The sequence below is a fragment of the Phyllobates terribilis genome, unplaced genomic scaffold (genome assembly GCF_046119375.1).
Source record: "Phyllobates terribilis strain yellow unplaced genomic scaffold, ASM4611937v1 Scaffold_6__1_contigs__length_29720123, whole genome shotgun sequence".
NCBI classification, from domain to species: Eukaryota; Metazoa; Chordata; class Amphibia; order Anura; family Dendrobatidae; genus Phyllobates; species Phyllobates terribilis.
The window spans coordinates 7,837,413-7,863,105 of NW_027362766.1; the positions used below are offsets into that span (position 1 = coordinate 7,837,413).

General features: G+C 53.1%; 1 protein-coding gene across 2 annotated transcripts in view; it reads right to left on the reverse strand.

The window, feature by feature from the left end:
* Window positions 1-25,693, reverse strand: part of TRIM46 (tripartite motif containing 46) — a 53,068-nt gene that overhangs the window by 22,860 nt on the left and 4,515 nt on the right. For both annotated transcript variants that reach the window (XM_073637308.1, XM_073637307.1), the window contains exons 2-6: window positions 13,273-13,516; window positions 12,797-13,140; window positions 4,920-5,063; window positions 3,282-3,377; window positions 2,637-2,890 (exon numbers count right to left, since the gene is read on the reverse strand). In XM_073637308.1, coding sequence (XP_073493409.1) covers window positions 2,637-2,890; window positions 3,282-3,377; window positions 4,920-5,063; window positions 12,797-13,140; window positions 13,273-13,516 — 1,082 coding nt within the window. The remainder of the gene's footprint in view (window positions 1-2,636; window positions 2,891-3,281; window positions 3,378-4,919; window positions 5,064-12,796; window positions 13,141-13,272; window positions 13,517-25,693) is intronic.

Sequence of the window (25,693 nt, forward strand, 5' to 3'; positions counted from 1 at the left end):
CCACCCGGGAGGTGCCCTGCTCTACACCCACCACCTCGGTAATCACTCTGCCCCACCCCCAAGGTGCAATGTACTACACCCACCCCCTCCGTAATCACTCTGCCCCACCCTGGAGGTGCCCTGCTCAACACCCACCACCTCGGTAATCACTCTGCCCCACCCCCAAGGTGCAATGTACTACACCCACCCCCTCCGTAATCACTCTGCCCCACCCTGGAGGTGCCCTGCTCTACACCCACCACCTCGGTAATCACTCTGCCCCACCCCCAAGGTGCAATGTACTACACCCACCCCCTCCGTAATCACTCTGCCCCACCCTGGAGGTGCCCTGCTCTACACCCACCCCCTCAGTAATCACTCTGCCCCACCCTGGAGGTTCCCTGCTCTACACCCACCCCCTCAGTAATCACTCTGCCCCACCCTGGAGGTGCCCTGCTCTACACCCACCACCTCTGTAATCACTCTGCCCCACCCCCAAGGTGCAATGTACTACACCCACCCCCTCAGTAATCACTCTGCCCCACCCTGGAGGTTCCCTGCTCTACACCCACCACCTCGGTAATCACTCTGCCCCACCCCCAAGGTGCAATGTACTACACCCACCCCCTCCGTAGTCAATCTGCCCCACCCTCAAGGTGCAATGTACTACACCCACCCCCTCCGTAGTCAATCTGCCCCACCCTGGAGGTTCCCTGCTCTACACCCACCCCCTCCGTAGTCAATCTGACCCACCCTCAATGTGCAATGTACTACACCCACCCCCTCCATAGTCAATCTGCCCCACCCTCAAGGTGCAATGTACTACACCCACCCCCTCCGTAGTCAATCTGCCCCACCCTGGAGGTTCCCTGCTCTACACCCACCCCCTCCGTAGTCAATCTGCCCCGCCCTCAATGTGCAATGTACTACACCCACCCCCTCCGTAGTCAATCTGCCCCACCCTGGAGGTTCCCTGCTCTACACCCACCCCCTCTGTAGTCAATCTGCCCCACCCTGGAGGTTCCCTGCTCTACACCCACCCCCTCCGTAGTCAATCTGCCTCACCCTGGAGGTTCCCTGCTCTACACCCACCCCCTCCGTAGTCAATCTGACCCACCCTCAATGTGCAATGTACTACACCCACCCCCTCCATAGTCAATCTGCCCCACCCTCAAGGTGCAATGTACTACACCCACCCCCTCCGTAGTCAATCTGCCCCGCACTGGAGGTTCCCTGCTCTACACCCACCCCCTCCGTAGTCAATCTGCCCCACCCTCAAGGTGCAATGTACTACACCCACCCCCTCGGTAATCACTCTGCCCCACCCTCAAGGTGCAATGTACTACACCCACCCCCTCGGTAATCACTCTGCTCCACCCTGGAGGTTCCCTGCTCTACAACCACCCCCAAGGTGCAATGTACTATACACCCACCCCCTCGGAAAACACTCTGCGGCACCCTGGAGGTTCCCTGCCCTACACCCACCCCCTCGGTAATCACTCTGCCCCACCCTGAAGGTTCCCTGCTCTACACCCACCCCCTCAGTAATCACTCTGCCCCGCCCTCAATGGGCAATGTACTACACCCACCGCCTCAGTAATCACTCTGCTCCACCCTGGAGGTTCCCTGCTCTACAACTACCCCCAAGGTGCAATGTACTACACCCACTCCCTTGGTAATCGCTCTGCCCCACCCTGGAGGTTCCCTGCTCTACACCCACCCCCAAGGTGCAATGTACTACACCCACTCCCTTGGTAATCACTCTGCCCCACCCTGGAGGTGCCCTGCTCTACACCCACCACCTCGGTAATCACTCTGCCCCACCCCCAAGGTGCAATGTACTACACCCACTCCCTTGGTAATCACTCTGCCCCACCCTGGAGGTGCCCTGCTCTACACCCACCACCTCGGTAATCACTCTGCCCCACCCCCAAGGTGCAATGTACTACACCCACTCCCTTGGTAATCACTCTGCCCCACCCTGGAGGTTCCCTGCACTACACCAACCCCCTCGATAATCAATCTGCCCCGCCCTACACTCACCCCTCAGTAATCACTCAGCCCGCCCCCAAGGTACAATGTATTACACCCACCCCCTCGGTAATCACTCTGCCCCGCCCTGGGGGTGCCTTCACTACACCCACCCCCCTCTGTAATCTCTTCCCTGCCCCCAGAGGTGTTCTACACTGCATCCCCCCTGTAATTACTTTGCCATGCCCCAAGGTGCCCTACACTACATACACTACCTCTGTAATCACTATTCCCCGCCCTCAAGGTTCCCTGCTCTACACACAAACCCTCGATAATGACTCAACCTAACCCCCGAGGATCCCTGCACAACACCCACCCCCTCGGTCATTACTCTGCCCCGCCCCCTAAGTTCCCTGCACAACACTCACCCCCTCGGTGATCACTCAGCACCGCCCCCAAGGTTCCCTGCTCTACACAACACCCACCCCCTCGGTGATCACTCTGCCCCGACCCCGAGGTTCCCTGCTCTACACAACACCCAACCCCTCGGTGATCACTCTGCCCCGACCCCGAGGTTCCCTGCTCTACACCCATCCATTCGGTAATCACTCTGCCCCGCCCCTGAGATGCCCTGCTCTACACCCATCCCCTGTGCAATAACTCTTCCCCACCCCCGAGGTACATACCGCTCATGCAACTGCTTGGCTGCCAGGACAAAACAAGGCTGCTCGGTCTCCTTCATCACCTCATGGGCGTAGCTCACCAGGCCGGAGTTCTCCAGCAGGGACTGGCGCTCCCACACCTGGGCCTCCAGGAGGCAGCGCCGCTCCCGCTGTCGCTCTGTAATGTCCCGCGTCAGCACTGCCTGCTTCTCATCCAGGGCGGAGCGCAGGGCACAGACCAGCTGCACTACCTCCTCCTGAGCTTTGGCTCCGTGCAACTGTGGAGAGGATTCTGGGTCATGAGGGGGTGGAGTCAGTGGGTGATGAAAGGGTGGAGCCTGAGCCCAAGAAAGATCTGGAAGGAGGGTGAATGAGGAGGTGGGAGATAGGAGTCATGTGAGAGGGGATGGGTGGGGTTATGGTTAGAAAGGGTGGGGCTATGGTCAAAGGGTGGGGCTATGCTCAGAAAGGGTGGGGCTATGCTCAGAAACGGTGGGGCTATGCTCAGAAAGGGTGGGACTATGGTCAGAAAGGGTGGGGTTATGGTCAGAAAGGGTGGGGTTATGGTCAGAAAGGGTGGGGCTATGGTCAGAAAGGGTGGGGCTATGGTCAGAAAGGGTGGGGATATGGAGCGACCGGTGAGGAGGGTTGTGAGCTGGGCTCTCTCACCTCCGTCTGCTTCATGCTGTCCTCCAGCTCATTGATCTGTCCTTGCACAAGGTGCTGACTTCCTAGGATGTACGCCAGCGTCTTACCCAGCTTATCCTGTAACACATATGTATTATAGACACCCAGCACTTATATAAGAAAGTCTACACGCCCCTGTAAAAATCCTACAAAAAGAAATATTGCAGAACTTCTTCCAACTTTAATGTCGCCATAATCTGTACAAATCCAGTGAGAGACAATCTGGAATCATTGTGAGGGGAATATAAAAAGAAACTACAATAATGTGGTTGGTTGCACAAGTGTGCACACCCTCTTATAATTGTGATTGTGTTCAGAATCAGCCGTCTTGTTACACAGTAGTCGCCGTCATTTACAATGATTCTGATTAACTCCAGAGAAAGTGTTGCTGATCTAGGAGGATTTTCCTGACATTTTCTGGCCTGTAAACAGCTGACAACACAGCAAAGGATCTCGCTGTGGAAAGTTGTCAGTCAGGAGAAGGTACAAAGACATTTCCCAGGCATCAGATCCACCATGGACACTGAAGACGGCATCAAGAAGAGACCTAAATGTGGTACAAGAGTGACATTACCGAGAACTGGACGTCCCAGAAATATTGATGAAAGGACAAGAAAATTGGTGCTGGAAGCCGACAGCAACATTAGTGGAGCTACAGGGAATTTTGGCCTGCCCGTGTTGTGTCCTGCATGTGAAAGAAATCTCCCATGATTTTCATATCTCGGCTTCTGGGGACAGGGAGAAGATGAAGCCTTGTCCTACAAAACCTCCAGGCCGGCGAAGTTCTTCTAAAACCTAAAACTTCTAAAACACCATCTCCACAGTGAGGCATGGTGGGGGCAGCGTTGTGCTCTGAGGCTGCTTTTCAGCAGCTGGAACTGCAGATTTAGCCAAGGGGGAGGGAATTATGAACAGAACAAATATCAGACAATTTACATCAGAACCTTCCGGTCTCTGCTAAAAAGCTGAAGATGAAGAGGAATTTCACCTTTCAGCAAACAACGACCCTGGGTGATCTCCAAATCACCAAGATTTCACCAAATGAAGATGGACGTTCTGGAGTGGCCCAGACCTGAACTCAAGTGACAATCTGTGGTGACCTGAAGAGGGCGCTGTACACAGGAGATGCCCCACAATCTGACAGATTCTGCTGCAATGGAGATCGGGCAGAGATCGGCAATTCTAGATGTGCCGCGCTGATAGATCCCGACCCAAAGATTGAACTTTGCCAGAAATTCACAGGGGACCGCAGCAAAGTGCTAGTGTATGGGTGTGCAGATTTATGCAACCACATTTCTGTTCATTGACATTTTTGGGGGGTAGAAAAAGAAAAATAGTTTGTTTTTAATTAAACTGTACAGATTCTGGGAGTCGGTAAAGGTGGAACAAGTTCAGAAATTACTCTTCTTTACATGTCAAAAAAGTGGGAGTGTAGACTTATATGCACTGCATATATCTATGTATAGGTTGTGTCTCCCTCTGCTGGTCATCTGTATAACACAACACTAACTGGAGAGCTCTGCGGTCAGAGTGCAGCACCTGCCGAGCGCAGACCTCTAACACCAGACTCTCGGCGGTGACACTCCAGGATTATATTGACATTACACATGGTCCCCTCACCTTTAAAGCCTGGTAGGCGCTGATGATGGGAGTGATCTTGTGACCGCTGTGTGTCCGCCGCACCCGACAGATCTGACACACCAACCGCTGACAGGTCTTACAGTACAGCATCACCTCCTCCTTGTGGTCTGGACACATCAGACCCTGCAAAGAGAGGAATAGATCAGGGTCTCCTCATAGGTCACAGTCTCCCCATCAATCAGGGTCACAGGGTCTCCCCGTCGGCCACAGTCTCCCCGTCGGCCACAGTCTCCTCGTCAGCGAAGAGGTACAAGGGAAGTGCTACGTAACGCAAGGGATGTGCTACAAGGTTCAAAAAAGTACAACGAGGAGCAAGGGAAATGCTACGAGGCATCGATCCGACCAAGGTCGCACGACGGCATACGACGCCAGTGCACCAGGGAGGAACCGAGCAGAGGGATCAGGGTCTACTCCAGGTCAGACTCCGGACACGGCTGTTGACCCACACAGGGAAATACAGGAACAGGCAGACTAGAGCGCAGGCTGGGTAGGGTCCAGTACAGACTGGGAGACGAGTTCAGAGCCGCAGATGCTGTAATCAAACAGAGTAAAGCGAAACCGCAGACGCGGTGGACAAGGCAGAGCAGAGCGAAACCGCAGACGCGGTGGACAAGGCTGAGCAGAGCGAAACCGCAGACGCGGTGGACAAGGCAGAGCAGAGCGAAACCGCAGACGCGGTGGACAAGGCAGAGCAGAGCGAAACCGCAGACGCGGTGGACAAGGCAGAGCGAAACCGCAGACGCGGTGGACAAGGCAGAGCAGAGCGAAACCGCAGACGCAGTGGACAAGGCTGAGATAAGTCGCCGAAGGGGTAAACAAAGACAAAGCAAAAGGGATAGGGCTCTGTTCACACGGAACAGAAAGAAAGGCAGAACCAGATACACACTAGATACTTGCAAAGAAGTAGCGAGAGGACTCCAACTCACAAACGGAAGTACAGCGACAACGAGAAGGAGTTAGGTGCAGGTTCAGACAACGCAGGAAAAGGGAAGGGACCGACATAGAGACGAAACAGGTAAAAGGTAAGGAGACAGTTCAGACAGGAACTGTAACTGCAACAAAATACAGGAACGAGCCAAGGCAAAGCCAAGTGCTGGTTTAGACAAAGCAGGAGAAAGGGAAGGTACGGACATAGAAAGAAACAGGAAGCAGGTTAGGAGACAGTTCAGACAGGAACTGTACTGCAACAAATACAGGAGCGAGTCTGGGTATGAGGCCCCCAGAGGGCAAGACGAACAGGCTAAGAGCGTGCTCAGACTGGTCTGGAAATACAGCCACCAGGAAGGCAGACAGACAACAGGCTAGGGTGCACAGACAGGACACAGTTCAGACACGGGAACTGATACCGATAGGCAGGAAACATAGACAGGACCTGGCATGTCAGCGACCAGAAGCCAACTGACAGAACAAGATGCTCAGGCAAGGATTCCAAGGAGGAGCTGGTTTAAATACCAGGTGACAGACAGCAATAGGCTGAGGACGCATCAGGGGAGTGTCTGCAGCAGCTACAAGAAACAGGAAGTTCAGCGGGCGTCGCCCTAAGCAGCAAGAGCAAAGCAAAGCAGACAACATGGAAAGAAGCCAGAGTGGCAGTCTGGACTGGATATCAAGTGCGCGCTCTTGCACAGTGGGACATGGACCACTATGCAAGGATGCCGCCAGGTATGTTACACTAAGAGGCTCAAGGGAAATTCTACAAGGAGCAAGGGAAGTACTAACCGGTGCAAGGGAAATGCTAAGAGGCGCAAGGGAAATGCTAAGAGGCGCAAGGGAAGTGCTACGAGGTGCAAGGGAAATGCTACAAGGCACAAGGAAAGAAATATGAGGCGCAAGGGAAATGCTAAGAGGCGCAAGGGAAATGCTACGAGGAGCAAGGGAAGTGCTACAAGGCTCAAGAAAGTGCAACGAGGAGCAAGGGAAGTGCTACGAAGCGCAAGGGAAGTGCTTCGAGGCGCAAGGGAAGTGCTAAGATGTGCAAGGGAAGTGCTACAAGGCTCAAGAAAGTGCAACAAGGAGCAAGGGAAATTCTACGAGGCAAAAGGGAAGTAATAAGAGGCGCAAGGGATATGCTAAGAGGCGCAATGTAAATGCTACAAGGAGCAAGGGAAGTACTAACCGGTGCAAGGGAAGTGCTACAAGGCGCAAGGGAAGTGGTGTCCCCGACAGCAACAGTCTCCCAGACAGCAACAGTCTCCCCGACAGCAACAGTCTCCCCGACAGAGAAGAGGCATAAGGGAAGTGCTACAAGGTGCAAGGGAAGTGCTAAGAGGCGCAAGGGGAGTGCTACGAGGCGCAAGGGATACGAGGCGCAAGGGAAGTGCTACGAGGCGCAAGGGAAGTGCTACGAGGCACAAGGAAAGTGCTACGAGGCGCAAGGAAAGTGCTACGAGGCGCAAGGGAAATGCTACGAGGCGCAAGGGAAATGCTACGAGGCGCAAGGGAAATGCTACGCGGGGCAAGGGAAATGCTACGCGGCGCAAGGGAAATGCTACGAGGCGCAAGGGAAGTGCTACGAGGCGCAAGGGAAGTGCTACGAGGTGCAAGGGAAATGCTACGAGGAGCAAGGTAAGTACTAACAGATTCAAGGGAAATGCTACAAGGTGCAAGGGAAGTGGTAATAGGCATAAGGCAAGTGCTACGAGGCGCAAGGGAAATGCTACGAGGCTCAAAAAAGTACTAAGGCGTGCAAGGGAAGTGCTAAGAGGCGCAAGAGAAATGCTACGAGGCGCAAGGGATGTGCTACGAGGCGAAAGGGAAATGCTAAAAGGCACAAGGGAAATGCTACGAGGCGCAAGAGAAGTGCTACGAGGCGCAAGAGAAGTGCTACGAGGCACAAGAGAAGTGCTACGAGGCGCAAGAGAAGTGCTACGAGGCGCAAGGGAAGTGCTACGAGGTGCAAGGTAAGTGCTACGAGGCGCAAGGGAAGTGCTACGAGGCGCAAGGGAAGTGCTACGAGGCGCAAGAGAAGTGCTACGAGGCACAAGGGAAGTGCTACGAGGCGCAAGGGAAGTGCTACGAGGCGCAAGGGAAGTGCTAAGAGACACAAGGATAGTGCTAATAGACGCAAGGGAAATGCTAAGAGGCACAAGGGAAGTACTAAGAGGCGCAATGTAAATGCTAAGAGGCTCAAGGGAAATGCTACAAGGAGCAAGGGAAGTACTAACCGGTGCAAGAGAAATGCTAAGAGGCGCAAGGGAAGTGCTACGAGGCGCAAGGGAAATGCTACAAGGCACAAGGAAAGAAATACGAGGCGCAAGGGAAATGCTAAGAGGCGCAAGGGAAATGCTACGAGGCGCAAGGGAAATGTTACGAGGCGCAAGGGAAATGTTACGAGGCGCAAGAGAAGTGCTACGAGGCACAAGAGAAGTGCTACGAGGCGCAAGAGAAGTGCTACGAGGCACAAGAGAAGTGCTACGAGGCACAAGGGAAGTGCTACGAGGCGCAAGGGAAGTGCTACGAGGCGCAAGGGAAGTGCTAAGAGACACAAGGATAGTGCTAATAGACGCAAGGGAAATGCAAAGAGGCACAAGGGAAGTACTAAAAGGCGCAATGTAAATGCTAAGAGGCTCAAGGGAAATGCTACAAGGAGCAAGGGAAGTACTAACCGGTGCAAGGGAAATGCTAAGAGGCGCAAGGGAAGTGCTACGAGGCGCAAGGGAAATGCTACAAGGCACAAGGAAAGAAATACAAGGCGCAAGGGAAATGCTAAGAGGCGCAAGGGAAATTCTACGAGGTGCAAGGGAAGTGCTACAAGGCTCAAGAAAGTGCAACGAGGAGCAAGGGAAGTGCTACGAGGTGCAAGGGAAGTGCTTCGAGGCGCAAGGAAAGTGCTACGAGGCGCAAGGGAAGTGCTAAGATGCGCAAGGGAAGTGCTACAAGGCTCAAGAAAGTGCAACAAGGAGCAAGGGAGATGCTACGAGGCAAAAAAGAAGTACTAAGAGGTACAAGGGAAGTGCTAAGAGACACAAGGATAGTGCTAATAGACACAAGGGAAATGCTAAGAAGAGCAAGGGAAATGCTAAGAGGCGCAATGTAAATGCTACAAGGAGCAAGGGAAGTACTAACCGGTGCAAGGGAAGTGTTACAAGGCACAAGGGAAGTGGTCTCCCCGACAGCAACAGTCTCCCCGACAGCAAGAGTCTCCCCGACAGAGAAGAGGCATAAGGGAAGTGCTACAAGGTGCAAGGGAAGTGCTACGAGGCACAAGGGGAGTGCTACGAGGCGCAAGGGCTACGAGGCGCAAGGGAAGTGCTACGAGGCGCAAGGGAAGTGCTACGAGGCGCAAGGGAAGTGCTACGAGGTGCAAGGGAAGTGGTAATAGGCATAAGGCAAGTGTTACGAGGTGCAAGGGAAATGCTACGAGGAGCAAGGTAAGTACTAACAGATGCAAGGGAAGTGCTACAAGGTGCAAGGGAAGTGGTAATAGGCATAAGGCAAGTGCTACGAGGCGCAAGGGAAATGCTACGAGGCGCAAGAGAAATGCTACGAGGCTCAAAGAAGTACTAAGGCGTGCAAGGGAAGTGCTGAGAGGCGCAAGAGAAGTGCTACGAGGTGCAAGAGAAGTGCTACAAGGCGCAAGGGAAGTGCCAAGAGGCGCAAGGGAAGTGCCAAGAGGTGCAAGGGAAGTACTAACAGATGCAAGGGAAGAGCTACAAGGTGCAAGGGAAGTGGTAATAGGCATAATGCAAGTGCTACGAGGCGCAAGGGAAATGCTATGAGGCGCAAGGGAAATGCTACGAGGCGCAAGACAAATGCTAAGAGGCGCAAGAGAAAATGCTAAGAGGCGCAAGAGAAATGCTACAAGGCTTGAAGTAGTACTAAGAGGTGCAAGGGAAGTGCTACGAGGTGCAAGAGAAATGCTACGAGGCGCAAGCGAAGTGCTACGAGGCGCAAGAGAAGTGCCAAGAGGCGCAAGGGAAGTGCCAAGAGGCGCAAGGGAAGTACTAAGAGGTGCAAGGGAAGTACTAACAGATGCAAGGGAAGTGGTAATAGGCATAATGCAAGTGCTACGAGGCGCAAGGGAAATGCTACGAGGCGCAAGGGAAATGCTACGAGGCGCAAGACAAATGCTAAGAGGCGCAAGAGAAATGCTACAAGGCTTGAAGTAGTACTAAGAGGTGCAAGGGAAGTGCTACGAGGTGCAAGAGAAATGCTACGAGGCGCAAGCGAAGTGCTACGAGGCGCAAGAGAAGTGCCAAGAGGCGCAAGGGAAGTGCCAAGAGGCGCAAGGGAAGTACTAAGAGGTGCAAGGGAAGTACTAACAGATGCAAGGGAAGAGCTACAAGGTGCAAGGGAAGTGGTAATAGGCATAATGCAAGTGCTACGAGGCGCAAGGGAAATGCTACGAGGCGCAAGACAAATGCTAAGAGGCGCAAGACAAATGCTAAGAGGCGCAAGGGAAGTGCCAAGAGGCGCAAGGGAAGTACTAAGAGGTGCAAGGGAAGTACTAAGAGGTGCAAGGGAAGTACTAACAGATGCAAGGGAAGAGCTACAAGGTGCAAGGGAAGTGGTAATAGGCATAATGCAAGTGCTACGAGGCGCAAGGGAAGTGCTACGAGGCGCAAGGGAAGTGCTACGAGGCGCAAGGGAAGTGCTACGAGGTGCAAGGGAAATGCTACGAGGTGCAAGGTAAGTACTAACAGATGCAAGGGAAGTGCTACAAGGTGCAAGGGAAGTGGTAATAGGCATAAGGCAAGTGTTACGAGGTGCAAGGGAAATGCTACGAGGAGCAAGGTAAGTACTAACAGATGCAAGGGAAGTGCTACAAGGTGCAAGGGAAGTGGTAATAGGCATAAGGCAAGTGCTACGAGGCGTAAGGGAAATGCTACAAGGCGCAAGAGAAATGCTAAGAGGCGCAAGAGAAATGCTACGAGGCTCAAAGAAGTACTAAGGCGTGCAAGGGAAGTGCTAAGAGGCGCAAGAGAAGTGCTACGAGGCACAAGAGAAGTGCTACGAGGCGCAAGAGAAGTGCTACAAGGCGCAAGAGAAGTGCTACAAGGCGCAAGAGAAGTGCTACGAGGCGCAAGAGAAGTGCTACGAGGCGCAAGGGAAGTGCCAAGAGGCGCAAGGGAAGTGCCAAGAGGCGCAAGGGAAGTGCCAAGAGGTGCAAGGGAAGTACTAACAGATGCAAGGGAAGAGCTACAAGGTGCAAGGGAAGTGGTAATAGGCATAATGCAAGTGCTACGAGGCGCAAGGGAAATGCTACGAGGCGCAAGGGAAATGCTACGAGGCGCAAGACAAATGCTAAGAGGCGCAAGACAAATGCTAAGAGGCGCAAGAGAAAATGCTAAGAGGCGCAAGAGAAATGCTACAAGGCTCGAAGTAGTACTAAGAGGTGCAAGGGAAGTGTTACGAGGTGCAAGAGAAATGCTACGAGGCGCAAGAGAAGTGCTACGAGGCGCAAGAGAAGTGCCACGAGGCGCAAGAGAAGTGCCAAGAGGCGCAAGGGAAGTGCCAAGAGGCGCAAGGGAAGTACTAACAGATGCAAGGGAAGAGCTACAAGGTGTAAGGGAAGTGGTAATAGGCATAATGCAAGTGCTACGAGGAGCAAGAGAAATGCTACGAGGCGCAAGGGAAATGCTACGAGGCGCAAGACAAATGTTAAGAGGCGCAAGAGAAAATGCTAAGAGGCACAAGAGAAATGCTACAGGGCTCGAAGTAGTACTAAGAGGTGCAAGGGAAGTGCTACGAGGTGCAAGAGAAATGCTACGAGGCGCAAGGGAAGTGCTACGAGGCGCAAGAGAAATGCTACGAGGCGCAAGGGAAGTGCTACGAGGCGCAAGAGAAGTGCTACGAGGCGCAAGAGAAATGCTACGAGGCGCAAGGGAAGTGCTACGAGGCGCAAGAGAAATGCTACGAGGCGCAAGGGAAGTGCTACGAGGCGCAAGAGAAGTGCTACGAGGCGCAAGAGAAGTGCCAAGAGGCGCAAGGGAAGTGCCAAGAGGCGCAAGGGAAGTACTAACAGATGCAAGGGAAGAGCTACAAGGTGTAAGGGAAGTGGTAATAGGCATAATGCAAGTGCTACGAGGCGCAAGAGAAATGCTACGAGGCGCAAGGGAAATGCTACGAGGCGCAAGACAAATGTTAAGAGGCGCAAGAGAAAATGCTAAGAGGCACAAGAGAAATGCTACAAGGCTCGAAGTAGTACTAAGAGGTGCAAGGGAAGTGCTACGAGGTGCAAGAGAAATGCTACGAGGCGCAAGGGAAGTGCTACGAGGCGCAAGAGAAATGCTACGAGGCGCAAGGGAAGTGCTACGAGGCGCAAGAGAAATGCTACGAGGCGCAAGGGAAGTGCTACGAGGCGCAAGAGAAGTGCTACGAGGCGCAAGAGAAATGCTATGAGGCGCAAGGGAAGTGCTACGAGGCGCAAGAGAAATGCTACGAGGCGCAAGGGAAGTGCTACGAGGCGCAAGAGAAGTGCTACGAGGCGCAAGAGAAATGCTACGAGGCACAAGGGAAGTGCTACGAGGCGCAAGAGAAGTGCTACGAGGCGCAAGAGAAGTGCTAAAGAGGAGCAAGGGAAATGGCACTTTCTTTGCGCCTCTTGACATTTCGCTTGCGCCTCGTAGCACTTCTTTTGTGCCAAGAGGAGCAAGGAAAGTACTAAGAGGTGCAAGGGAAGTGCTAAGAGGTGCATGGGAAGTGCTACAAGGCGCATGGGAAGTGCTAAGAGACCCTGTCTTATTTTTGGAGAAACATGGTTTACTTTTCAGGGTCTCAGGATCTCCCAGTGAGTCAGGGTCTCCCCGTCAGTAAGAGTCTCCCCACCAAGCTCAGGATCTCCCCGCCATCTTCTCAGACAGGGCCTCCTTATTAGTTAGGAGCTCAAGCGTCTGCCTGTAGGCCAAAGGTTTCACCTTTGGTTTGAAGGTCATGGTGGGGGGCGTGGGCTCATGCTGGGCCTTCTGGGTTCCCCAGGGGTGGTAGAGCTTGAAGCACTCATTGCAGAAGCTTGCTCGACACTCGGTGCAGCCTTTACTGGCCTCCTGCTGTGGTGGTTTACAGAACTGGCACATGATGGCGGTGCTGATGTTCACCGTCTGCCGGTACCGCTCCACCACACGCTCCAGGGTCAGGTTTCGGAAAAGATTGCCCAGACCCCTCTCGCCGAGGTCCACATCATGCTGGCAGGAAGGACATGGGAAAAGCACGCTCTGTGTGTGCCCGCTGCACCGCTTTCTGCCAGGGTACGTGCCAAAACCTGCCAAAGAGAAGGCACAGTGACCAAATCTGTCCTGACAGTAACAATGCAGCATGCGGCCCTCACAGAGATCTGGAGCGGGCTCAGCCTCCGCACCTGTATGTAGGAAGGCACGATATATGCCGGGGTTACCTGACTTCATCAGCCGCTCCTGCTTGGGGACCACTCTCCGGCCCTGCCGTGGGCTCCGTGTGGAGGGTGAGGATGCGGGGGAGTTGGGCTCGGAGTTGGGGTCACACACGTAGCCCCTCTGCAGCAGGATCTCGCTGGCACACACCTGGCAGACGTTGTGCTTACATGGCAGGATGACCGGGTGCTTGTACATCTCCTTGCACACTGGGCACAAGAGCTCACGCTCCATGTTCTTCATACTGGTCTGTAATGGCAGGAAGGAGAAGAGTCGTGTGATCGGTACCCCACCCCAAATTACATAAGTTGTATAAGAAGACTAGAGGAGTGTGGGACAGTGAGGCTGTAACTGCGAAGACTCCACACTGGACACTCCTGAACATGGCCGGTGAGCGCACACAGAAGGAGCACATCATGGCCACCAGCCGGCATCGTACATGGGGATGATGGGAGTGTGGGTCTTGTGACATTCTGCATTAGTATTCAGCCCCCTGTAGTCTGATGCCCTTAAATAACATCCTGAGTGACCAATCGCCCCATAGGTCACATAATTAGTAGACTGCGTCCACCTGGGTGTCAATCCTTCTCATATCACAAGAAAAAAGTAAAGCAATTGCAGGTTAATAAGGATGTATAAAATATTACATTTTACTGAAGCCAAAATCTCTCATAAAAACATGATTAAAAGGAGTTTCTTATAAGGAGAAACCTGTGATAGCGAGGGACCACCAGAAACACAAGTATTGGTCACAGTCCAGTAGATCAATGAGGAAACACTGCATGTGACCACCATAATTCATATAACGATCGAGTGTAACAGGAGAGGGTAATGCGGGCAGAATCAGAGAGCAAAGCAAGTGGCTGGGAATGAATATCTATGATATAACCAAGAGGACATCGACATACAGAGCAGCATGTGCCAGAAGGTAGGCAAAAAGCCTCAGCATATGTAGCGTATGCAACCATATACAACCTGATGGTGGGCTGAAGGTAACCACCTGATAATGGGATGAAGGGAACCACTTGATAATGGGATGAAGGAAACCCCCCCGTTGGTGGGATGAAGGAAACTCTCCGATACAGGGATGAAGGGAACCCCCAATGGTGGGCTGAAGGGATCCCCATGATGGTGGGACTAAGGGGACCCCCCCGATGGTAGGATGAAGGTAACCCCCCAGATGGTGGAATGAAGGGAACCCCCCCCAGATGGTGGGATGAAGGGAAACCCCCCGATGGTGGAATGAAGGGAACTCTCCGATACAGGGATGAAGAGAACCCCCCCGATGGTGGGCTGAAGGGAACCCCCCCGATGGTGGGCTGAAGGGAACCCCCCCGATGGTGGAATGAAGGGAACCCCCCCGATGGTGGAATGAAGGGAACCCCCCCAACGGTGGGATGAAGGTAACCCCCCCAATGGTGGGATGAAGGGAACCCCCCCAATGGTGGGATGAAGGGAACTCTCCGATACAGGGATGAAGAGAACCCCCCCGATGGTGGGCTGAAGGGAACCCCCCCGATGGTGGGCTGAAGGGAACCCCCCGATGGTGGAATGAAGGGAACCCCCCCGATGGTGGAATGAAGGGAACCCCCCCGATGGTGGGCTGAAGGGAACCCCCCCGATGGTGGAATGAAGGGAACCCCCCCGATGGTGGAATGAAGGGAACCCCCCCAATGGTGGGATGAAGGTAACCCCCCCAATGGTGGGATGAAGGTAACCCCCCCGATGGTGGGATGAAGAGAACTCTCCGATACAGGGATGAAGAGAACCCCTGATGGTGGGCTGAAGGGATCCCCCCCGATGGTGGAATGAAGGTAACCCCCCCGATGGTGGAATGAAGGTAACCCCCCCCCGATGGTGGAATGAAGGTAACCCCCCCAATGGTGAGATGAAGGGACCTCTCTGATACAGGGATGAAGGGAACCAAATGATGGTGGGATGAAGGGAACCACCCCGATGGTGGGATGAAGGGAATCCTCCAATGGTGGGATGAAGGGAACCCCCCGATGGTGGGATGAAGGGAACCCCCCGATGGTGGGACGAAGGGAACTCCACGATACAGGGATGAAGGGAACCCCCAATGGTGGGCTGAAGGGATCCCCACGATGGTGGGATGAAGGGAACCCCCCCCGATGGTGGGGTGAAGGGAACCGCCCCCGATGGTGGGATGAAGGGAACCCCCCCGATGATGGGATGAAGGGAACCCCCCCCACGATGGTGGGATGAAGGGAACCCCCCCGATGGTGGGATGAAGGGAACACCTCCGATGGTGGGATGAAGGGAACACCTCCGATGGTGGGATGAAGGGAACCACCTGATAATGGGATGAAGGAAACCCACCCGTTGATGGGATGAAGGGAACACCCCCGATGGTGGGATGAAGAGAACTCACCCGAACGGTGGGATGAAGGGAACCCCCCGATGGTGGGATGAAGGGAACCACCTGATAATGGGATGAAGGAAACCCCCCCGTTGGTGGGATGAAGGAAACTCTCCGATACAGGGATGAAGGGAACCCCAAATGGTGGGCTGAAGGGATCCCCACGATGGTGGGACTAAGGGGACCCCCCCGATGGTAGGATGAAGGTAACCCCCCCGATGGTGGAATGAAGGGAACCCCCCCGATGGTGGAATGAAGGGAACTCTCCGATACAGGGATGAAGAGAACCCCCCCAATGGTGGGATGAAGGGAACCCCCCCAATGGTGGGATGAAGGGAACTCTCCGATACAGGGATGAAGAGAACCCCCCCAATGGTGGGATGAAGGGAACCTCCCCAATGGTGGGATGAAGGGAACCCCCCAATGGTGGAATGAAGGTGACCCCCCCGATGGTGGAATGAAGGGAAACCCCCCCGATGGTGGGATGAAGGGAACCCCCCCGATGGTGGAATGAAGGGAACCCCCCCGATGGTGGAATGAAGGGAACCCCCCCAATGGTGGGATGAAGGTAACCCCCCCGATGGTGGGATGAAGGGAACTCTCCGATACAGGGATGAAGAGAACCCCTGATGGTGGGCTGAAGGGATCCCCCCCGATGGTGGAATGAAGGTAACCCCCCCCCGATGGTGGAATGAAGGTAACCCCCCCGATGGTGGAATGAAGGTAAACCCCCAATGGTGGGATGAAGGGACCTCTCTGATACAGGGATGAAGGGAACCAAATGATGGTGGGATGAAGGGAACCACCCCGATGGTGGGATGAAGGGAATCCTCCAATGGTGGGATGAAGGGAACCCCCCTGATGATGGGATGAAGGGAACCCCCCCACGATGGTGGGAAGAAGGGAACCCCCCCCGATGGTGGGGTGAAGGGAACCGCCCCCGATGGTGGGATGAAGGGAACCCCCCCGATGATGGGATGAAGGGAACCCCCCCCACGATGGTGGGATGAAGGGAACCCCCCCGATGGTGGGATGAAGGGAACCCCCCCAATGATGGGATGAAGGGAACACCTCCGATGGTGGGATGAAGGGAACACCTCCGATGGTGGGATGAAGGGAACCACCTGATAATGGGATGAAGGAAACCCACCCGTTGATTGGGTGGGATGAAGGGAACACCTCCGATGGTTGGATGAAGGGAACCACCTGATAATGGGATGAAGGAAACCCACCCGTTGATGGGATGAAGGGAACACCCCCGATGGTGGGATGAAGAGAACTCCCCCGAACGGTGGGATGAAGGGAACTCCCCCGAACGGTGGGATGAAGGGAACTCCCCCGAACGGTGGGATGAAGGGAACTCCCCCCGATGATGGGATGAAGGGAATTCCCCCCGATGGTGGGATGAAGGGAACCCACCCGATGATGGGATGAAGGGAACCCCCCCCGATGGTGGGATGAAGGGAACCCACCCGATGATGGGATGAAGGGAACCCCCCCCGATGGTGGGATGAAGGGAACTCTCCGATACAGGGATGAAGAGAACCCCCGATGGTGGGCTGAAGGGATCCCCCCCGATGGTGGAATGAAGGTAACCCCCCCAATGGTGGAATGAAGGTAACTCCCCCGATGGTGGAATGAAGGTAACTCCCCCGATGGTGGAATGAAGGCAACCCCCCCCAATGGTGGGATGAAGGGACCTCTCTGATACAGGGATGAAGGGAACCAAATGATGGTGGGATGAAGGGAACCACCCAGATGGCGGGATGAAGGGAATCCTCCAATGGTGGGATGAAGGGAACTCCACGATACAGGGATCAAGGGATCCCCACGATGGTGGGATGAAGGGAACTCTCCGATACAGGGATGAAGAGAACCCCCCCAATGGTGGGATGAAGGGAACCCCCCCAATGGTGGGATGAAGGGAACTCTCCGATACAGGGATGAAGAGAACCCCCCCAATGGTGGGATGAAGGGAACCCCCCCAATGGTGGGATGAAGGGAACCCCCCAATGGTGGAATGAAGGTGACCCCCCCGATGGTGGAATGAAGGGAAACCCCCCCGATGGTGGGATGAAGGGAACCCCCCCGATGGTGGGATGAAGGGAACCCCCCCGATGGTGGAATGAAGGGAACCCCCCAATGGTGGGATGAAGGTAACCCCCCCGATGGTGGGATGAAGGGAACTCTCCGATACAGGGATGAAGAGAACCCCTGATGGTGGGCTGAAGGGATCCCCCCCGATGGTGGAATGAAGGTAACCCCCCCCGATGGTGGAATGAAGGTAACCCCCCCCGATGGTGGAATGAAGGTAACCCCCCCAATGGTGGGATGAAGGGACCTCTCTGATACAGGGATGAAGGGAACCAAATGATGGTGGGATGAAGGGAACCACCCCGATGGTGGGATGAAGGGAATCCTCCAATGGTGGGATGAAGGGAACCCCCCCGATGATGGGATGAAGGGAACCCCCCCCGATGGTGGGGTGAAGGGAACCGCCCCCGATGGTGGGATGAAGGGAACCCCCCCGATGATGGGATGAAGGGAACCCCCCCCACGATGGTGGGATGAAGGGAACCCCCCCGATGGTGGGATGAAGGGAACCCCCCCAATGATGGGATGAAGGGAACACCTCCGATGGTGGGATGAAGGGAACACCTCCGATGGTGGGATGAAGGGAACCACCTGATATTGGGATGAAGGAAACCCACCCGTTGATTGGGTGGGATGAAGGGAACACCTCCGATGGTTGGATGAAGGGAACCACCTGATAATGGGATGAAGGAAACCCACCCGTTGATGGGATGAAGGGAACACCCCCGATGGTGGGATGAAGAGAACTCCCCCGAACGGTGGGATGAAGGGAACTCCCCCGAACGGTGGGATGAAGGGAACTCCCCCCGATGATGGGATGAAGGGAATTCCCCCCGATGGTGGGATGAAGGGAACCCACCCGATGATGGGATGAAGGGAACCCCCCCCGATGGTGGGATGAAGGGAACCCACCCGATGATGGGATGAAGGGAACCCCCCCCGATGGTGGGATGAAGGGAACTCTCCGATACAGGGATAAAGAGAACCCCCGATGGTGGGCTGAAGGGATCCCCCCCATGGTGGAATGAAGGTAACCCCCCCCGATGGTGGAATGAAGGTAACTCCCCCGATGGTGGAATGAAGGTAACCCCCCCAATGGTGGGATGAAGGGACCTCTCTGATACAGGGATGAAGGGAACCAAATGATGGTGGGATGAAGGGAACCACCCAGATGGCGGGATGAAGGGAATCCTCCAATGGTGGGATGAAGGGAACTCCACGATACAGGGATCAAGGGATCCCCACGATGGTGGGATGAAGGGAAACCCCCCCCGATGGTGTGGTGAAGGAAACCCCCCCGATGATGGGATGAAGGGAACAACCCCCGATGGTGGGATGAAGGGAACCCCCCCGATTATGGGATGAAGGGAACCCCCCACGATGGTGGGATGAAGGGAACCCCCCCCGATGGTGGGATGAAGGGAACACCTCCGATGGTTGGATGAAGGGAACCACCTGATAATGGGATGAAGGAAACCCACCCGTTGATGGGATGAAGGGAACACCCCCGATGGTGGGATGAAGAGAACTCCCCCGAACGGTGGGATGAAGGGAACTCCCCCAAACTGTGGGATGAAGGGAACTCCCCCAAACGGTGGGATGAAGGGAACTCCCCCGAACGGTGGGATGAAGGGAACTCCCCCGATGATGGGATGAAGGGAACTCCCCCCGATGATGGGATGAAGGGAACTCCCCCCGATGATGGGATGAAGGGAATTCCCCCCGATGGTGGGATGAAGGGAACCCACCCGATGATGGGATGAAGGGAACCCCCCACGATGGTGGGATGAAGGGAACCCCCCCCCACGATGGTGGGATGAAGGGAACCCCCCCGATGGTGGGATGAAGGGAACCATATGATAATGGGATGAAGGAAATGCCACCGTTCATGGGATGAAGGGAACCCACCCGATGGTGGGATGAAGAGAACTCCCCTGAACGGTGGGAAGAAGGGAACTCCCCCGAACGGTGGGAAGAAGGGAACTCCTCCGACGGTGGGATGAACTGTCCTGTGTATGATGGAGGTGCATACATCCTCTGTCCTGTGTATGATGGAGGTGTATACATCCCCTGTCCTGTGTATGATGGAGGTGTATACATCCTCTGTCCTGTGTATGATGGAGGTGTATACATCCTCTGTCCTGTGTATGATGGAGGTGTATACATCCCCTGTCCTGTGTGTGATGGAGGTGTATACATCCCCTGTCCTGTGTGTGATGAAGGTGTATACATCCCCTGTCCTGTGTGTGATGGAGGTGTATACATCCCCTGTCCTGTGTATGATGGAGGTGTATACATCCTCTGTCCTGTGTATGATGGAGGTGTATACATCCTCTGTCCTGTGTATGATGGAGGTGTATACATCCCCTGTCCTGTGTATGATGGAGGTGTATACATCCTCTGTCCTGTGTATGATGGAGGTGTATACATCCCCTGTCCTGTGTATGATGGAGGTGTATACATCCCCTGTCCTGTGTATGATGGAGGTGTATACATCCTCTGTCCTGTGTATGATGGAGGTGTATACATCCTCTGTCCTGTGTATGATGGAGGTGTATACATCCCCTGTCCTGTGTATGATGGAGGTGTATACATCCTCTGTCCTGTGTATGATGGAGGTGTATACATCCCCTGGCCTGTGTATGATGGAGGTGTATACATCCCCTGTCCTGTGTATGATGGAGGTGTATACATCCCCTGTCCTGTGTATGATGGAGGTGTATACATCCCCTGTCCTGTGTATGATGGAGGTGTATACATCCCCTGTCCTGTGTATGATGGAGGTGTATACATCCTCTGTCCTGTGTATGATGGAGGTGTATACATCCCCTGTCCTGTGTATGATGGAGGTGTATACATCCCCTGTCCTGTGTATGATGGAGGTGTATACATCCCCTGTCCTGTGTATGATGGAGGTGTATACATCCCCTGTCCTGTGTATGATGGAGGTGTATACATCCTCTGTCCTGTGTATGATGGAGGTGTATACATCCCCTGTCCTGTGTATGATGGAGGTGTATACATCCCCTGTCCTGTGTATGATGGAGGTGTATACATCCCCTGTCCTGTGTATGATGGAGGTGTATACATCCTCTGTCCTGTGTATGATGGAGGTGTATACATCCTCTGTCCTGTGTATGATGGAGGTGTATACATCCCCTGTCCTGTGTATGATGGAGGTGTATACATCCTCTGTCCTGTGTATGATGGAGGTGTATACATCCCCTGTCCTGTGTATGATGGAGGTGTATACATCCTCTGTCCTGTGTATGATGGAGGTGTATACATCCCCTGTCCTGTGTATGATGGAGGTGTATACATCCCCTGTCCTGTGTATGATGGAGCTGTATACATCCTCTGTCCTGTGTATGATGGAGGTGTATACATCACCTGTCCTGTGTATGATGGAGGTGTATACATCCCCTGTCCTGTGTATGATGGAGGTGTATACATCCCCTGTCCTGTGTATGATGGAGGTGTATACATCCCCTGTCCTGTGTATGATGGAGGTGTATACATCCTCTGTCCTGTGTATGATGGAGGTGTATACATCCCCTGTCCTGTGTATGATGGAGGTGTATACATCCCCTGTCCTGTGTATGATGGAGGTGTATACATCCCCTGTCCTGTGTATGATGGAGGTGTATACATCCCCTGTCCTGTGTATGATGGAGGTGTATACATCCTCTGTCCTGTGTATGATGGAGGTGTATACATCCCCTGTCCTGTGTATGATGGAGGTGCATACATCCTCTGTCCTGTGTATGATGGAGGTGTATACATCCCCTGTCCTGTGTATGATGGAGGTGTATACATCCCCTGTCCTGTGTATGATGGAGGTGTATACATCCCCTGTCCTGTGTATGACGGAGGTGTATACATCCTCTGTCCTGTGTATGACGGAGGTGTATACATCCCCTGTCCTGTGTATGACGGAGGTGTATACATCCCCTGTCCTGTGTATGACGGAGGTGTATACATCCCCTGTCCTGTGTATGATGGAGGTGTATACATCCCCTGTCCTGTGTATGACGGAGGTGTATACATCCCCTGTCCTGTGTATGATGGAGGTGTATACATCCTCTGTCCTGTGTATGATGGAGGTGTATACATCCCCTGTCCTGTGTATGACGGAGGTGTATACATCCCCTGTCCTGTGTATGATGGAGGTGTATACATCCCCTGTCCTGTGTATGATGGAGGTGTATACATCCTCTGTCCTGTGTGTGATGGAGGTGTATACATCCCCTGTCCTGTGTATGATGGAGGTGTATACATCCTCTGTCCTGTGTATGATGGAGGTGTATACATCCCCTGTCCTGTGTATGATGGAGGTGTATACATCCTCTGTCCTGTGTATGATGGAGGTGTATACATCCTCTGTCCTGTGTATGATGGAGGTGTATACATCCTCTGTCCTGTGTATGATGGATGTGTATACATCCCCTGTCCTGTGTATGATGGAGGTGTATACATCCCCTGTCCTGTGTATGATGGAGGTGTATACATCCTCTGTCCTGTGTATGATGGAGGTGTATACATCCTCTGTCCTGTGTATGATGGAGGTGTATACATCCTCTGTCCTGTGTATGATGGAGGTGTATACATCCTCTGTCCTGTGTATGATGGAGGTGTATACATCCTCTGTCCTGTGTGTGATGGAGGTGTATACATCCCCTGTCCTGTGTATGATGGAGGTGTATACATCCTCTGTCCTGTGTATGATGGAGGTGTATACATCCCCTGTCCTGTGTATGATGGAGGTGTATACATCCCTGTCCTGTGTATGATGGAGGTGTATACATCCTCTGTCCTGTGTATGATGGAGGTGTATACATCCCCTGTCCTGTGTATGATGGAGGTGTATACATCCTCTGTCCTGTGTATGATGGAGGTGTATACATCCCCTGTCCTGTGTATGATGGAGGTGTATACATCCTCTGTCCTGTGTATGATGGAGGTGTATACATCCTCTGTCCTGTGTATGATGGAGGTGTATACATCCTCTGTCCTGTGTATGATGGAGGTGTATACATCCCCTGTCCTGTGTATGATGGAGGTGTATACATCCCCTGTCCTGTGTATGATGGAGGTGTATACATCCCCTGTCCTGTGTATGATGGAGGTGTATACATCCTCTGTCCTGTGTATGATGGAGGTGTATACATCCCTGTCCTGTGTATGATGGAGGTGTATACATCCCCTGTCCTGTGTATGATGGAGGTGTATACATCCCCTGTGCTGTGTATGATGGAGGTGTATACATCCTCTGTCCTGTGTATGATGGAGGTGTATACATCCCCTGTCCTGTGTATGATGGAGGTGTATACATCCCCTGTCCTGTGTATGATGGAGGTGTATACATCCCCTGTCCTGTGTATGATGGAGGTGTATACATCCCCTGTCCTGTGTATGATGGAGGTGTATACGTCCCCTGTCCTGTGTATGATGGAGGTGTATACGTCCCCTGTCCTGTGTATGATGGAGGTGTATACGTCCTCTGTGCTGTGTATGATGGAGGTGTATACATCCCCTGTCCTGTGTATGATGGAGGTGTATACATCCTCTGTCCTGTGTATGATGGAGGTGTATACATCCTCTGTCCTGTGTATGATGGAGGTGTATACATCCTCTGTCCTGTGTATGATTGAGGTGTATACATCCTCTGTCCTGTGTATGATTGAGGTGTATACATCCTCTGTCCTGTGTATGATGGAGGTGTATACATCCCCTGTCCTGTGTATGATGGAGGTGTATACATCCCCTGTACTGTGTATGATGGAGGTGTATACATCCCCTGTCCTGTGTATGATGGAGGTGTATACATCCCCTGTCCTGTGTATGATGGAGGTGTATACATCCCCTGTCCTGTGTATGATGGAGGTGTATACGTCCTCTGTCCTGTGTATGATGGAGGTGTATACATCCTCTGTCCTGTGTATGATGGAGGTGTATACATCCCCTGTACTGTGTATGATGGAGGTGTATACATCCCCTGTACTGTGTGTGATGGAGGTGTATACATCCCCTGTCCTGTGTATGATGGAGGTGTATACATCCTCTGTCCTGTGTGTGATGGAGGTGTATACATCCCCTGTCCTGTGTATGATGGAGGTGTATACATCCTCTGTCCTGTGTATGATGGAGGTGTATACATCCCCTGTCCTGTGTATGATGGAGGTGTATACGTCCTCTGTCCTGTGTATGATGGAGGTGTATACGTCCTCTGTCCTGTGTATGATGGAGGTGTATACGTCCTCTGTCCTGTGTATGATGGAGGTGTATACGTCCTCTGTCCTGTGTATGATGGAGGTGTATACATCCCCTGTACTGTGTATGATGGAGGTGTATACATCCCCTGTACTGTGTGTGATGGAGGTGTATACATACCCTGTCCTGTGTATGATGGAGGTGTATACATCCCCTGTCCTGTGTATGATGGAGGTGTATACATCCCCTGTACTGTGTGTGATGGAGGTGTATACATCCTCTGTCCTGTGTATGATGGAGGTGTATACATCCCCTGTCCTGTGTGTGATGGAGGTGTATACATACCCTGTCCTGTGTATGATGGAGGTGTATACATCCCCTGTCCTGTGTATGATGGAGGTGTATACATCCCCTGTACTGTGTATGATGGAGGTGTATACATCCCCTGTCCTGTGTATGATGGAGGTGTATACATCCCCTGTCCTGTGTATGATGGAGGTGTATACATCCTCTGTCCTGTGTATGATGGAGGTGTATACATCCCCTGTACTGTGTATGATGGAGGTGTACACATCCCCTGTCCTGTGTATGATGGAGGTGTATACATCCCCTGTCCTGTGTATGATGGAGGTGTATACATCCCCTGTCCTGTGTATGATGGAGGTGTATACATCCTCTGTCCTGTGTATGATGGAGGTGTATACATCCCTGTCCTGTGTATGATGGAGGTGTATACATCCCCTGTCCTGTGTATGATGGAGGTGTATACATCCCCTGTCCTGTGTATGATGGAGGTGTATACATCCCCTGTCCTGTGTATGATGGAGGTGTATACATCCTCTGTCCTGTGTATGATGGAGGTGTATACATCCTCTGTCCTGTGTATGATTGAGGTGTATACATCCTCTGTCCTGTGTATGATGGAGGTGTATACATCCCCTGTCCTGTGTATGATGGAGGTGTATACATCCCCTGTACTGTGTATGATGGAGGTGTATACATCCCCTGTCCTGTGTATGATGGAGGTGTATACATCCCCTGTACTGTGTATGATGGAGGTGTATACATCCCCTGTCCTGTGTATGATGGAGGTGTATACATCCCCTGTCCTGTGTATGATGGAGGTGTATACATCCTCTGTCCTGTGTATGATGGAGGTGTATACATCCTCTGTCCTGTGTATGATGGAGGTGTATACATCCCCTGTACTGTGTATGATGGAGGTGTATACATCCCCTGTACTGTGTGTGATGGAGGTGTATACATCCCCTGTCCTGTGTATGATGGAGGTGTATACATCCTCTGTCCTGTGTATGATGGAGGTGTATACATCCCCTGTACTGTGTGTGATGGAGGTGTATACATCCTCTGTCCTGTGTATGATGGAGGTGTATACATCCCCTGTCCTGTGTATGATGGAGGTGTATACATTCCCTGTCCTGTGTATGATGGAGGTGTATACATCCCCTGTCCTGTGTATGATGGAGGTGTATACATCCCCTGTCCTGTGTATGATGGAGGTGTATACATCCTCTGTCCTGTGTATGATGGAGGTGTATACATCCTCTGTCCTGTGTATGATGGAGGTGTATACATCCCCTGTGCTGTGTATGATGGAGGTGTATACATCCCCTGTCCTGTGTATGATGGAGGTGTATACATCCCCTGTGCTGTGTGTGATGGAGGTGTATACATCCCCTGTCCTGTGTATGATGGAGGTGTATACATCCTCTGTCCTGTGT